This window comes from Solanum verrucosum, unplaced genomic scaffold, assembly GCF_900185275.1.
Source record: "Solanum verrucosum unplaced genomic scaffold, falcon-dt-bn FXZP01000435.1, whole genome shotgun sequence".
NCBI classification, from domain to species: domain Eukaryota; kingdom Viridiplantae; phylum Streptophyta; class Magnoliopsida; order Solanales; family Solanaceae; genus Solanum; species Solanum verrucosum.
This window is the reverse complement of record NW_026020465.1, coordinates 154581-170767: the sequence shown is the minus strand read 5'-3', so window position 1 is coordinate 170767 and position 16187 is coordinate 154581. Positions and strand designations below refer to the sequence as shown.

The following is a 16187-nucleotide window of genomic DNA, read 5'->3' as shown; positions in this document are numbered from 1 at the left end:
GAGATTAAAACTAGGTGTAATTTATTGTAGATACATTGTATCTAAGTGAATTTACATGTATTTGAGATACATATATGAGTCTTGCTTGTTTCCCTCGCATCTCGCACGCCACTCTCCTATCTTGCTCACGTACATGGTATTCCAGATACATGCGAATCACACCAGATACATGTATCTGGTGTGTATCTAGTGTGATTCGCATGTATTTGAGATACATAGACAAATCTTGTCCGCCTCCCTCCTGTTCTCCCTCACACTTCTTCCCATTTTAGTGTATTTGAAAGAAATAAAACATGTATATAGGTGTATCTGACTTGAAATCTTATATGAAAAATTATTACTTAATTAGTAAAATAAAATATAATTATTTCAAACTATAAGGAGAATTCGTAAATATCTTAGGAATATTTGTGTAATTACTTAGGGCCCATTTGGCCATGCGATATGGAATCATAATATGATATCATAATATGAAATCATGAGATAAAGTTGAAGTTTTGTTTGGACATGCGATATGAAATTTTTGTGTTGTATATTTCCTCATAAACATAAGAATCTCATAAGTTGTAAAACTATTAAAATAACCCCAACTGTTTATTCAATCTTATCAAATAAACAAAGATTTATAAAATCGCATAATAAATTATTACAAAGCTATTTGTTCTCCACTTAATTAACTGTTTCACCTAACTTTAATTGATCAAACTTTAATTCAATAAAAAAAATTGAACATAAATTGTAGTGTACTAGTCTTTAATATAATCATCCCATATAGTACTAACAATCTTCTCACGTTGAACTTGCCTTTCTCAATCATATGACTGAGAAGACGAACTAACATTATTACTTTGAGCCATTTGTTGGTCAATATCATTCGCAACTATATTTTTATGCTCATAGACCATATATATTTCATCACTCCTTTGATATTCTCGCAAATAATTATGTAGCATTGTACAAATTATGACAATTTTCATTTATGTGTCAATATCATATGGTTCATGCCTTCTTTCACTTGTGTGCAATTATACAGTTTCAGTGCATTAATTTTGTGCTTCAAACATATTGAAAGTAGTGATTATCAAACATACATCACCAATTTTGTCCTTTTTCATATTAAATTGTTTTAAATATTTTCATATGCAGCAAAAAGAGAAGTTTTTTTTTATTATGAAAAAACAAAAAATATTACTCCCTCCGTTCTTATTTATATTTACCAAATCAATTCTTACTTTATCATTTATATTCACCAAATTTAAAGCAATAATAAATTTTAAAAAGTAAGGTTATGATTATTAATTTTATTTACGTATGAAATAAATGGTTAATAGTTATAAATGTGAGATTGTTTTAATAAAATACTAACTTGTGGGTCAACTTTTATATTTAAAAAAATCCAAATCATGATATGGAATTCCCAAATCATGATTTTTAAAGAATATGATATTTCATTTCATGATATTGCATATCTAAACGCTAATTTCATCTCAAAATTTCATATATAGTATCAGATGACCAAACGCCTATTCAAACTTTGTTGCAAGTCAGAGTAAGTCACATTAAAAATGGGTCGGAGGAGTATTAATATTCCATGCCCTCTCACTTGTTATCTACATCGTGGAAGTACTATTGGCACTTGGCAGTCATTAGAGCACGCGCTTCCGCGGTTGAGTGCTTGTTTTCCTCGAAAATAGTGACTTTAGGACAGATGCTTCCAAGCGGCAATGTCGCTGGGTTTAACTGTAGGACCCTTTTGCCGTCTTTCGCTCCTCCTCTCACGACTACAACTAGGTACACTCATCCTCTTACTTTGGCCAAGTTGTTCAGGAATTCATTACTACAAACTGACAATTTTTTGGGTGCAGAAATTTCAGTGTAAAAATGTCGATTCCGACGACTCAAGCTTCCATAGTGCTCCCCGAAAATCGCATCATAGTGGGTCTTTTTTTCTGTTTCTGATGGAGGTGTATTGGTTAAGTTGGGGTTGTTATGTTATATCTGATGAATTTGTTATGTAATTTGAGCAGTTAGGTTGTGGAGCTGTGTCAGTGGACTTCTTGGCTGCTGTTGCTTCTTATCCTAACCCAGATGATAAGATTCGAAGCACAAGCTTTGAGGTTCTTTATTTTTCTTCACCCTGTTGTTTGAGCTCACTCACTTTTTTCATTCTTTGCCGTAGTGAAAAGTGATTATTCTGGTAAAACAGGTTCAAGGAGGTGGTAATACTGGGAATGCTTTGACTTGTGCAGCTCGCCTAGGCTTAACTCCTAGGATTATTTCAAAGGTCTGCCTGACTGATTCTAGATAGCTTTTTGGAATTTTAGTTCTGTATGCTTCCTGTACTTTTTGATTTTCTATATAAGAAATAAGCCCATCTTAAGTTTTGTTTCCTGCGCGATACTCTACATTACTAATATAATTCCCACTAATACAATGTTTGATTCCGGTGTAAAACTCTCTATAATTGATAGTTGCATAACTCTTTTTGATAACTAAGAAATTGTTGGTTTGGAATTGGAGGGAGCATGGGTCCATGCCTCTATCCTACTCCCATTTGAATACTAGCTTCTCGTCAGTGGCAGAATTCAAAGTTATGACATTCTCCGAATTCACACATTCCATGCCATGTGCTTACCATTGAACCAAAGCACTGGGGGCTGTAATACCTGCATAATGTATGAGGAAACTTATGTCTTATTTTATACAGGATGGACATGTATTAGCAATTCCAAGATAAGCTTTGATATCACTATCTCTGCCCATTACTAGTCTTTCAACCAAACGACACAGTGGTGATGCCTTTCGTTATGTTTGATTGCTAAAAACCAGTCTTCAGGCAGTAGCATCTGTCAATCTTTCCTAATTTCCTTTTCAATTCTTAACTTCTGTAACCTTTTGAAGTCCCTGAAATCTTCACTTCATCTCCTAATTCCAAGTTGTTTTCTTAGGTTGCCGATGACTCTCAAGGAAAAGGGTTACTGGAGGAACTAGAAGCTGATGGTGTAGATTCGTCTTTTATGGTGGTGAGCCATCCAGACATGGAGTGCTTCTAGAGCTAGAAAAATGATAACTTGAAAGCCTTTCTGTGTTTTTATAGTTTGTTTATATAAAAAAAATGGTGAAATTGTGATTCTGCCTCTTTCCGTCCTCAGACTTCTTGTCATATACTTGTCGCTAACAAGAAGTATCTGATTACTTATACCATTTGTTTTTAATTCCAGGTGTCCGAAGGGGGAAATTCACCATTTACCTACATCATTGTTGACAACCAAACGTGAGTGCCTTCTGCTCTGTTTACCACCATTTCAGACTGCCTTGGTGGTGATTAATTACGATTGCGATGTGATTTTCATGACATATGAATTTATAGCGGTTAAGTTTATATCCAAGTGTTAGTTGTGAGTTACTATCTAATTTTTTCTTTTAATTTCTATGTCATAAAAATTGTATGTTATACTATTTTCTGGATGGCAGTTGCAAATTATAGCATTGTGCCATTAAAGCCATAATCGAACTAAATCAAGTCTCTGAGTACTTCTCAGAAGTGGAGCAGCGCTGCTGCCCATCCGCCATCTTTTTTGGGGGTATTAGAGACTACAACATTGTTTTCTGTTCTTGCTAAACACTGAATCAGCAGTGGTTTTCTGTATACAAGTGAAAAATAAACCCAAATGTTTGTTGTCAGTCCCCAATCATAGCATCATACCTACTACTAATCTGTAGTTAACTGAAACCTCTCAATTCCCTGATCTTGAGCTAGTCATACTCACAACAACAACAACATACCCAGTGAAATCCCACTAAATGAGGTCTGAGGAGGGTAGAGTATATGCAGACCTTATCTCTACCTCGAGGAGGTAGAGAGGCTGTTTCCGAAAGGCCCTCGGTTCGAGTGCATCAAACCCAAGTAAAAGATGAAGAAAGCAATGGAGAAAGCATAACCGTTAATAAGAAAAATGTGTAAAGTCTACAAGGAAGAAAGAAACAATTACAATAGTAAAATAGTGTAACAATCGAAACACAATACACAACATAAGTCAAGAACTACAAGGATACAACTAGTACTCCGATGGGCACTAACAAGCCTAAACCTACGCACGGCAAGACAACATTTCACCCCTACTAACCTTCTACCCTTATATGAAACCTCCACTCCTTTCTATCTAGAGTCATGTCCCCGGTAATATGAAGTTGCACCATGTCCTGTCTAATCACCTCTTCCCAATACTTCTTTGGCCTACCTCTACCCCTCCGGGTACCCCCTGTTTTATTAACTGAAAAATGTTTTAAATTTGATAAAGAGAGCCGCCACTTAATTTTTAAAGAAAAATTAAGAAAACCAATTTTTCAAAAGATTAAAACAGTAAATCAATTGAAAATATTAAGGGGGTTCGGGGTTTGATAACCAATCTGGGCATAACAAGTCGGGTATGAATCTGTGAAAGTCGAGAATGACCTTTGTACGGTGAAGATTTTCTCAAAATCTCACATTTCTCTATACCACCATATAATTCTCTAACTGAACTGAGAACTTCTAGCAAACACCACGACCTGACAATAAGGAATCTTAATCTCAACTAATTAGTATCACATATTGATTTTTTAGCTGACTATGCATTTGTCCTTGCAGCTTGCACACTGATTAAATTTTATTATGGAGGTTCTAGCAGTTTATTTTATGAAATGGGTTGCCTGTCTATTGAAGAATTACTTGTGTTTGATGTTTCAGGAAGACTCGCACTTGCATTCACACCCCTGGCTATCCACCCATGATACCTACTGATCTTTCCCAATCAAATTTATTGTCGGCCTTGGATGGTGCTAAACTTGTCTATTTCGATGGGAGATTGCATGAAACTGCTGCTATTGTAGCAGAGGAGGTATTTTCCTCTCACGTCTCTCTTCAAGCTTTCTGTGCTCACAAAAATACTCCTATATCGAATACATTTAAAATGGAAATGAACTGCATGCTTTTGGGATTTCCAGTGCAGGCAAATAGAAGGGGTATACCCATTTTAATTGATGCTGAGAGGAAAAGGGAAGGATTGGATTATCTTTTAAACTTTGCAAGTTATGTTGTTTGCTCAACCAAATTTCCCCAGGCAAGCTATTCACTCTATAAACTACATCTGTCTAGTTTCTTGGCTGCAAGAATATGCCTTTTGAATGAGTTGGACTGTCACTAATCTTCATAAAGAAGAATTTGTAATTTTGAGCAATGTCTTCTAGCATGGGCTGCCTGCTTCAAATTGTGGTTGTATCTTCCATGAGATAGCACTATTGATAGTATTGACTGGTTTCATAGTTTTGCTGACAGCATGATCTACTGCGGATGCCTTCAAGCTTTTTCTGATATGGAAAAGAATATATGTTCTACCTAGGTTCAATTTTTGATTGGGATAATTTCCTATAATTCCTTGTTAATCTTTGTCATGGACCTTTAATGCAGGCCCGTGAAATGATTTGACTTCCAAACTTAAATTAGATTGGGGATATCAAAAGAAAGGGAGTCTCACTAATTCTTTTATTGTCCAGTGAAATGTCCTCAATGTTATGGTTGTTAAGTGAAATCGAAAAACCAACAAAGAAAAAATGAAACAGAAAAAACCGTTTTATGTTGGTTTGATGTGGTTAATCAACCGAAATAGTCTGTTTGTATTTTTTAAAGGAGAAATCGGCTCAAATTTAATCACATATACCCCTACTTAATTTATTTTTTTGAGACAAGGGTAACTTTGTATTCACACCAAAAAATTCATCATCCAAAAAATGATGAATTGGAAACTTACATCCCACCCATGGGTATACTTTACAAGTTTCCTTTAAAATCAACTAAGTCTACTATATCCCCTACAAGATTCTGTTTACACCAAAAAAACAAAGGCATATACAATTTATTCTAATCTTCTGTAAGTTGGTCTTTTGTCCCTCAAAACTTCTTAAATTTCTTTTTTCCAGAGAGTCCACCATATGCAAGCAGGAATAGTTCTCCACCAGTGTTCATTTCTCCGTCTGTTCCCAATACCTTTCCAGCTATTTAGTAGGTCCTTTGTTGTGCTAGGCATCACCCATTTAACTCCCAACAGAGCCAAAAACATGTTCCATAGGCTCAATGCTGCCTTACAATGAAGGAACAGATGGTCATTGACTTCTGCTTCCTGTTCACACATGACACATCTTGAAAAAAATTGCCATCCCCTTTTCCGTAAAGCCTCATGTGTTAAACAAGCTACCTTTGGGGGGCATTTGGTCTTCTAGATTAACTTCCAAGGCCAAATGTCCACCATTGACTGCCTTGTGTTAAGATTCCAGTAACATGATTTCACTGTGAACACACCCTTGTTATGTAATTTCCATCTAGGTTTGTCAGGCCTCATAGATAAAGCAGGGTGTGAGTTTAGTACTCCCAATAGGCTAGCAATTTCCCCAATTTCCCAGTCATTTAGTGCTCTTCTAAAAACAAGGTCCCATCCCTGTTGACTCCAAGCTTGGGATACAGAGACATTCCTTTGCGTACCAAAGTGTAAAGATGTGAAAAGGAGTTTCTAAGACTGTCTTCTCCAATCCACACCTCATTCCAGAAATCAGTTTTCAAACCATTTCCAACAGTGATTGACATGTTGTTGTTGAAATAAGGCCATAATCTTCTTATGGTTTTCCAGACACTACACCCAAAGGTTCCCGCAACCTCCTCAGTTATCCAGTGATTGAGTAAACCATACTTTCCTGCTATGAATCTTCTCCAAATGGCCCTCTCTTCTGAAGAGAACCTCCAAAGCCATTTCTGCAAGAGAGAGGTGTTTTGTTTGCTGAGGTTCTTCAAGTTGAGCCCCCCTTGTTGAGTGTTGAGAGTCGGTTCATCCCATTTGACAAGGTTATAACCTCTCTTCTCCTTGTTTCCTTGCCATAGAAAGGCTCTCCTAACTCTATTGAGTTTTTTTCAATGCTCTTTGGTATGGAAAAAAGGCTCATCATGTATGTAGGCATGCCATCAAGAACCGACTTGGTGAGAGTCAATCTGCCCCCTAAAGAGAGATTGACTTTTCCACCTAGATAGTTTATTCTCGCACCTTTCCAACACCCCACTCCACACCTCTAATTCTTTGTTTTTAGCACCTAGAGGTAGTCCCAAATGTTTAGTTGGTAAAGAGTCCACTTGGCAGCCCAAAATAACAGCCAGATCTTGCAAATTTCCAACCTGGTTGATAGGAGAAATGTGACTTTTCAGCCAATTTACATGGAGACCTGAGAAACCTTCAAAAATTGTTAGGATGGCTCTCAAATGCCTGATCTGACTTGTCTCTGCTTCACAAAAAATTAAGGCATCATCTGCATAAAACAAATGAGACACTTCCAGATCTTCACCTCTACCTGTCTGAGCACTGAAACCTCACCCATCTATTAGCATTTGATGTTCTGAGCATATGATTTAACCCTTCCATAGCTAATAAGAACAAAAAAGGTGACATGGGATCCCCTTGCCTAAGACCCCTGTGGGATTGAAAGAAGCCTTCTGTGTTGCCATTTATTATGAGGGAGAACTTCACACTGGAAATACAGAAACTGATCCATTTAATCCACCTACTACCAAAACCCATGTCTTTCAGAATTTTGAGGAGGAAATTCCAATTGACATGGTCATAAGCCTTTTCAATATCCAATTTACATAGGATTCCAGGTTGCTTCTATTTAACCCTTGAATCAACTAGTTCATTAGCCAACAAGGATGCATCAAGTATTTGTCTCCCTTTCAAAGATGCCATTTGGTGTTCATCTACTAGCTTCCCAATAACTGTTTTAAGCCTTTCAGTTATGAGTTTAGAGATGATTTTGTAAACCCCCCCGATTAGGCTAATAGGTCTGAAATCCTTAAGCTCAACAACTCCAGGCTTCTTTGGGATCAATGCTATAAGGGTGGCATTAAAAGATTTTTCAAAGACTCCCCTCTGGTGGAAATTATGAATAGTCTGCATCAGGTCCTCCTTCAAGATCTCCCAGCATGCCTTGAAAAATTTCAAGGTGTAACCACAGGACTAGGGGATTTGTCTCCATCACACTGTTGGATAGTTTGCAACACTTCTGTTTCTGTAAATGGTCTCTGAAGCCATTCATTCTCCTCATTGGTGACTATAGGACAGCCTGTCAAATCAAAAGTAGGTCTCCATGGCTCATTCTCAGTGTAAAGATTGGAATAGAACTCTATCATAGCACTTTTGATTTCATCAGGTTCTTGCATCTCTTCCCCACTTACAACCAGCCTATCAATTGTGTTGTACCTTTTGTGTGCTGTTGCTAATCTCTGAAAGAACCTGGTGTTCTTATCCCCTTCTTTTAGCCAAAGTGCTCTAGATTTTTGTCTCCATCTCTCTTCATCATGATTGGCCAGTACTTCAAGTTCAACCAGTATTGTTGCCCTAACCATCAACTCTTCTTTGGATAATTCTGTCTTCTTGTGCTCTGTCAAGAACTACCAGTTCTTAGTATAGCGGGCTATTCTTCATTATTCAGGCGATCCTATTCATAGTTGGACTATTTAATGCTAACCGTCAACCTATTGAAACCCCCCTTTATCCTAGCTTGAGATTGGCTAGCAAAGTTAAAGAAAGTACACAGGAACTTCTTTATCTAAAGAAAAGAAAGTACAAACACTTATAGAGGTTATTTAGAAGATCTCTGTGGAAAGGATAGAGAAAAGCTCCCTGAGGAGGAAGGGAATTAAACATGTTCTTTTATGAAGAGAAGAATTTGATGAATACGGAGATGCCTGTGGGGAAGGGAGTAACTACTAGTCACCACATTTACTAAGAAAAAATGAATCTGAAAAGGTCTTTGTTTTTTTGGTGGTAATAATTGTGATAAGGCTGGGATGAGCTATCTAATGGGATTTTAGCTTGTGGTGGCTAGCGTTTGCTCAACTCTTCCAATCTAAGGTCTTTCCAACTTCTGAAATGAGAAGAGAACTCGGACAAAAAGATCATGATGAGACCTCTTCGGAATCAAGAGGGCCTGGCGAGTCCTCAGGAGAAAGCACCTAAGCATGACTGTAGCTGGGTTTAGGTAATAGAAGTTTCTTGAGTTGAGTTTGTACGCAGAAACTGTGGATGCGTTTACTTCAGCTCTTCAGGTGTGACTACTCGGATGGTAGGGTATGGTCACTGAAGTAAAGAACATTGCCTAGTTCATGAAGTAGCTTTAGAGGTAACAAAGTCCCATGAATTTGCTAGAGTCGTACAGTTTTTTTAGCTGGAGCATGAGGACCCTTCAATAAATATGTAGGTGAAAAAATTTAGACTACTACAACTGTAACTGTCTCATGGGAACAACCCACACATTTGGGTTAATGATAGACAAATGGGCATACTGACTGAAAAATTACATGTCAGAAAGCATTTTACTAGTCACTTACAAGAAGCTTTTGAGTTATTTTACATCAGGTCTGGTTTCTGTGATGCTCTCTGATAAGGCAACAGTGTTTTGATTGACTTTCAGGAATGGACTGAGGCTTCTTCTATTCCGAGTGCCCTTGTTTCCATGCTCTTAAGGTTGCCAAAAGTTAAATTTGTTATTGTGACATTGGGTAAAGATGGTTGCATAATGCTACAAAGGACTGAAATGGGTATTTAGCAAAGTTTTTGTTTCTTCTCTTCTTTGATCAACTTTAATCACCTGTACACATCAATGAAGTCTTCTAAAAGATGGCGCAGAAGACTATGCAACATTTTATATGCATCCTACAGAAACTTCAATACTTTTGCAGACAATCTCCTCCCTGAAGAAATGGATGTCGAAGATCTGTTTGAAAAACTGAATCTGGAGAAAGACACTAATGCAACATTGCCTGCATGCATATCCTCGGTATTTCACTGTTCAGCTAATCCTTTAACTTACCCCCCACCCCACTACCAGCCTTCTGCATTTCTTGTTTGGATATCTCAAGTCTTGTATATATATAAAATTGTCTATATACCCTTTACCCCTTAAAACTGTACATTCTTTGGTCTTCCTACCGTTTGATCCTTTTAGTCAATGTTGAATGCAGTCAGGTGGTTGTTGTGCCTGTGACTGCAGGTTTAGAATTTTGTTTATCTGCTGCTTATGCAATTTGAGATGTCAGTTGCGTGGAGATATGATTGTGGTATATTAACTTCAGATTTTACGTTTGTATGGCTGCAGAATGTAGCAAAACTACATGCAAAAGGGATAGGGACAATCACCGGTAAGCTACTTGTGGGGACAGCTGAAAGTATACCTCAAACAGAACTAATTGATACAACTGGCGCTGGAGATGCATTTATTGGCGCAGTTCTTTATTGTATGTATTTATCCGACGTAATCTATTTAGTCTTGTCCCTTGTACTGTTATCCCATGGCTTTCCTACGCACTGTCTTAAATGTTAAGGGCTAGATGTCCCTCACCTCCATTGATCTCCTTTCTTGTTGAAGTTAAGTGCAATTTGTTAATTGATTCTTCAAAGTGTTAGTGGTTCTTCTAGCATCTTGTGTTAGAATAGTTAGTGTTCTATGCCAGTATTTGAGAGAGAAGGAAATTGTCCCTCATTGGTAAGATAGAAGAGGTTCTTTCCCATGTTTGTTGTGTAAAGCTCCCCATTTCGCATTGATTTGTTGTTGTTATTGCTCCCATGTCTGTATCCCCTTCTTTCAGACTGTTTGTCACACCTTCTTTAGCCGGGGTCTATCGGAAACAGCCTCTATCTCTATGAGGTAGGGGTATGGTCTGCATACATTCTACCCTTCCCAAACCATACTTGTGGGATTACACTGGGTATGTTGTTAGTGGTAAGATAGAAGAGAGTAGAAGTGTTTAGAAACACTTCTTGTCTTGGTTTGAATAATTCGAGGGAAGTTTTGGAGGGAAACCAAAAGCTTGGCTATATTATTAAATAGTCAAAGCTGGGCATTAGGCACTTGAGAAGTAGCCCGAAATTAGTAACATTTCTTAGCCACCTATCAGTTTTTTAAATTGTTTAATTTAAAACATTTTCTTTTTAAACTAATTATGCTAAATGTTTTTTGAACAGTTTTTAAAATTCAAAATATGTGACTGTTAATTGTAAAAGGTGTTTGCTTGTAAGGGTTGAGTCAGTCAATTCCAGATTCCTTGAGGTATTATACATGCCCGTATATTCTCCAAAATGAGATATACATCCGAATTTATCTCTTCTTCTTCTCTTTCTGTTCAATACAAATCATAACTTTTGTTCTTGTAGGAAATTCGAGTTAATATGTCAAAAACTCGAATTTCATTGGCTTTGTAAACTCATGGAGGAATTCTGCCATCATCCTTGCAAGTTGCAACAACATAAGTGGGAGGCTTAAATTCCTTAAGAACAGTGTTATACTATCAAAACCAGTTCATTTATTCCCTGTTTCTGGAATTTAACTTCTAACATCTTGTTGAAGATCATTCCATTTTGGTCACTTTATGTCAGTATGCATGATTTCCATTTGCTCTCGTACTGGGTTACATCTCATGACTCCTATATTACACATTGCAGCTATCTGTGCCAACATGCCACCGGAGAAAATGTTGCCATTTGCTGCTCAAGTGGTTAGATATTTTGTTTCCCTGGACTATGTTTTTTCCCCACCCAGAGAGGGTTGAGGGTGTAACTGAGGCAACAAATGCAAGAAAAGACTAATCTTCTATTTTGTGGATGGATTGCAGGCAGCTATTAAATGCAGAGCCTTGGGAGCTAGAGCTGGTCTTCCGCATTCCACAGACCATCGCTTGTCACCTTTTTTAGTCTAGAGAGCCCAAGGGATGGCCATGTTCCTACTGTTATTGAAAATGGTAGCAAAACTGGTTATCGTCTTGGGCTCTTTCTTATTGTATTTTTATCAGGGTTTCTGTGGACCGACATTCTACTTCTTGTCTTAGAGCATCTGCCCTGAATTGTTTATTGGTAAAGTTGAAATCTGTGTATGTATAATCTGGTGTCACAAGCTTCTTCTAGTTCCTTTATGTCTGATGGAACTGTTTGTTCTTGTGGGTCTCAGTTCTGCATATTGTCCATCTTCACTATTCCGAACTAATTGTTTGTACAAATTGCTGGAGAAAAATTCATTTGTAAAAGATCCAAATTAGTTGGTTTCTGATATTTGAATGGTTAGACAAACAAATCAAAGAAAGACTTGCTAGCATGCAAAGATTCATATATGAAATGCAGAAAAGATGAAAAAACATAAATTTTCCTCCATTTCAGCTTACTGGCTTTTTTTATAAAAAAAATTGGGATGTTAATATTGTTGTGAGTTCGAGTCATCATGGGAGCAAAAAGGTGGGAGCTCTGGGAGGGGTTAAAAGAAAACATTACATTATAGATAAGTTCAATCATCAACATGCATGTCTGGGCTTCCTCTATTTTGCCGTCTTTTTCATCAAAAGAGTATTCTTTACTTGGTACTGGAAAAGCATGACTGCATATTTAATGAATCTGCCATGAACAGAGCACCCACCACCTATAAGAATTGAATTGATGAAACACAATAGTTTTAGAGAGAGAGGTAACAGAAAGGTACCCTAGATAGATCACAATGCAACAGAAGTAAAACAAAACAGACACAAGGGCATTTCAAATCCTAGTCTTATCCTACAGTTCACAAAATACTACATGCCCCACTAATGACTACTAACTAAGATTTTACAACATGCTATCTGCCCTGGTAGGCAGCCTCTTCAAGAAACATACAGCACTAGATGGCAACCTGTTCCTGAACCTTGGTGGTCTCAAATAATACAAACCCCAAAGAGCCACAACCCATTTGATTGGCACCAAGTAGAAGCCAAAGGCAGCAAAGAAGCAGAATATTACAAACAAGAATGTTGCCCTTGGATCCCTCCAGCTTAACAATGCCTGGAATCTTTCCCCTTGAGTTGCCATATCACCAACCACAGTTTGAATCCTACCAGCCACACTCCTCAGTCTATCATATCTCATTCGAACGATTTCTGCATTTCTGCTGGTAGGGAATGAATCGAACTCCTCGTCTAGTTCATCTGGATAAACGCTCTCTGCATATGAGAGTCGAGTGTCCATGTGGGGAGGGTGGCGTGGGCGTGACCTGTAACGCCATAGTCCTACTGCAGCCAAGTTGAGTAGTACACAAGGGATGATGAGCTCGGGCACCAGTACAAGAATGGTAAAGGCAATCAGTGCTAATGCAGAGTGCACTGGCTTATGCCAGTTGCGCGCAGACTCTAGAAACCTGCTCATAATAACAAACCAAGAAACCACATTTTTTAGCCTAAAGAAATTTGCTTTGCTCTTTCTCATGCTCCACATATGAGAATCATGATCGAGCATGTACTCCACCACGTCTCTTCCCAAAGGTGGCTCAGATCGACTAAGTCTTGTTGCCACCACATTCATAGCCTGGTGCCTCAAGCTGTCCAACTGACTTACAGACAAGGGCTGAACATAATGCATCTTTGGAAGCAAAGGCATTGTATACATATGAAGCATATTCACCATGTTAGCACATGAAAACCGGACAGCCAAATGAAGCTCCCCCATTTTTTCACCCCAGAAGGATGCAGCATCAAAAGTGGATATGCATGAGTATAAACTCTATCTGATTCAAGAGTTGATAGCCTGATCCTAACCTTCCCTATCCGAGAGTCCCGATTTCCAGCCACAGGGTTAGCCATATTCTTGTCTACACGAGAATTATCAAACACCCCAATAGTGATGACAGTGCAAGGGTCAAAGACTTCCCAAGTATATTGCTCATTCCATTTAGGAGATAAGCTGTCCACCACTGTCCTAGTTCGGACCCATTTCTGCCCATACTTTGCAACACAATACGCATCTACAGAGCCACCCTTGCCTTCTTTCATTTTCATTGGCACGAGATTGGTAGCTCCCAAAACCCCAACCTCGAGAACTCCAATGTGGGGCTTCCACAACTGTTTTGCTGTCGGCCTAACATCACTGCTGTACATTGTTGCCTCATCAAGCACATGGTAACCTCCATCAAGTGAAGCACGGAGGTGAATCCGCGAGGCAAATCTAACCACAGCTTTGGGATCATTTGCATTGCTCAAATGAGTATCAAGATTGAACCACCTCGAAGTCACTGGCTTCTCATTTAGTCGCCTTTCTAGGCTTGAAACAGGCAAAAGAACCCTCGCCACAACTTCCTCTCTGTTTGGAGCAAGTCTATCCTCAATCGAAACAAGCAAGAAGTCTTCAAATGGCTCAGCAACCACAAACATTAAGTCCTCATTCCAGAAAGGATTTGTAAGGCTTCTAGTAGCAGCAGGCGGAGAAACTCTAGTCCTCAGAACCTGATTCCCAACTTGAACTTTAGCAAAAAGTTCAGGGTATCTCATAATTGATGACCCTTTCTCCCCCATAACAATATCTTGAGCTTCAATAACCCCAACACGTAAATACCAAAGCTTAGGTGACAGATACACTTTAGACTTGATAGAACACAAACCATCAAAATGCACATTTGCCGCTTTAGAATGCCAAGCCTCAGCAAAGGCTTCATCAGCTTGAGTACCAAACCATATGGCAACCATAAGTTCACCACCTTTAGACTTATCACCTTTCTTGTCTTCCATTCTATACCATTGTGGAGCCAACTGACTATCGGGCGGAACTCGTTTAGGCACCTCATTCAAATCAAACCAAACACGACCCAAGAAGTCATCTTTGTTATTTTCCTTCACAAAGATCTCCACCACAGAGGACTGTACACTATCTTTTGAAAAGGCAAAAACTTGGTCCCATTCAGCATGATTTGAAAAAACCCTTTTAGTAATTCCTCTATAGTTACCAAGTTTCACCTCAGCTACAAGCTCACCACCACCCCCAACACCAAAAACAGAAAAATCCTTAGCCTTTACAACTCTAACATACAAATACTGCATTTGTTCCACCAAGTCATATGTTGAGCTAGTCTTGTCCTTACCACCAAGATGTGGACTTGTTTCTTTCAGAGAAAACTCACCTTGCCCAGAAGTGTACAAACCAACCCCACCACCACCATGACCACCTCCACCAGTCCCAGCCGGAATAATAGGTCCAGGAACACTAGTAATAACAACAGGCTTAATGTCACCTGGAACTGACTCCACTGGCTTTGAATGGTTCTGGTTTTGAAAGTTTACCTGTTCATAAAAGTGTTATCATTTTTAATAAATTACTAAACTTTTAAAAGGGGTGTTAAAACATGATATAATAAGTAAAAAAATCAGTTCTTTTTGTCTTTAATAGTTCAAAATGAACATAAAAATTCAAGATTACCTTATTTTCTTGACCCATTTGAACCACCATGTTAGTTCCATTTGTCTGTTGCTGCTGCTGCAATTTCTTGTTCTTCTTAGCATTTGGAGCACCAGAAGACACCACCCCTCCACCACCAGCATTACCCTTATGAGTTATAACTTGTTTCACTTGCTCTGTTGTAGATAAATAAATCTTCAAACTCAACTCACCACGTACATGAGAAAAAAGACTCCTTTTATCAAGTGTATAAAGCTGCGCTATTTCTTCTCCTTCTTTAGCAATGCTTGACCCAGAAATCCGAGCTCGACCCAGAAAATTTCTGCTTGTGTTCGACCTTTTCTCGTTAAAAACATTCACTTCAATCGTTCGATAAGGAAGATCAGCAGCATCATTCACATGAAAAACAAGCTTTTCATTCCATACAGGGTTTAAATCCCTCATTTTTACTTGTGTTTTTTGTCTCTGATTCTCAAACTCAACTTCTACAAATGGTGATGATGAACCTTCACCATCTTTTGGAATCAAGTTATGTGCTGCCACCACTTCTACAACCAATTTTTCTTTACCATTGTTCATGGCTGATGAAAGCATAAAAAACAGAGAGAAAAGAGACAGATAGGAAAACAGAGGAATAAGATTATACAGCAGTGAAGTGACTATTTAGAGAGAAGCACAAGGAGGGGGTGGGGGTGGGGTGGGGGTAGGGCATGGGGTGTTTAGATTACAGATAAAGAGACATGGATTTAGTTGCCTTAAATACCAAGAAGCCTTCTTTGTTTTATTGGTTCATAATAAGGTGGAACATCAAACATATTCTCTTTTACACTCAAAAATAATAATAATAAGAGAAAAAAATTAAATATTATTTGCTTTATTTGAAAATTTTAAAATTATAATTGTGTTTGAATATTTTTTTAAAAAAAATATTTA

The 16187-nt window shown here is 38.1% G+C and overlaps 2 protein-coding genes across 2 annotated transcripts; one reads left to right on the top strand and one right to left on the bottom strand.

The window, feature by feature from the left end:
- Positions 1–1591: 1591 nt before the first annotated feature.
- On the top strand, positions 1592–12017 carry LOC125808957 (uncharacterized). The gene is made up of 13 exons (XM_049488638.1): positions 1592–1791; positions 1866–1935; positions 2028–2117; positions 2207–2284; positions 2949–3023; positions 3222–3274; positions 4730–4880; positions 4992–5102; positions 9490–9616; positions 9758–9855; positions 10174–10312; positions 11517–11569; positions 11687–12017. The coding sequence occupies exons 1-13, from the start codon at positions 1592–1594 to the stop codon at positions 11768–11770; spliced, it is 1329 nt and encodes a 442-aa protein (XP_049344595.1). The 3' UTR covers positions 11771–12017.
- Positions 12018–12483: 466 nt separating this feature from the next.
- Positions 12484–15847, bottom strand: LOC125808975 (FT-interacting protein 4). The gene is given in 3 exon segments (XM_049488654.1): positions 12484–13540; positions 13543–15139; positions 15276–15847. Coding segments are annotated over 3 exon segments (3033 nt in total). The 5' UTR covers positions 15834–15847; the 3' UTR covers positions 12484–12662.
- Positions 15848–16187: the final 340 nt, after the last annotated feature.

Coding starts and splice junctions, on each gene's coding strand:
- LOC125808957 (XM_049488638.1), top strand. CDS start 1,592: ATGCCCTCTCACTTGTTATCTACATCGTGGAAGTACTATTGGCACTTG. Junction 9,856..10,173: donor TGCCTGCATGCATATCCTCG/GTATTTCACTGT, acceptor GTATGGCTGCAG/AATGTAGCAAAACTACATGC. Junction 10,313..11,516: donor TATTGGCGCAGTTCTTTATT/GTATGTATTTAT, acceptor TACACATTGCAG/CTATCTGTGCCAACATGCCA.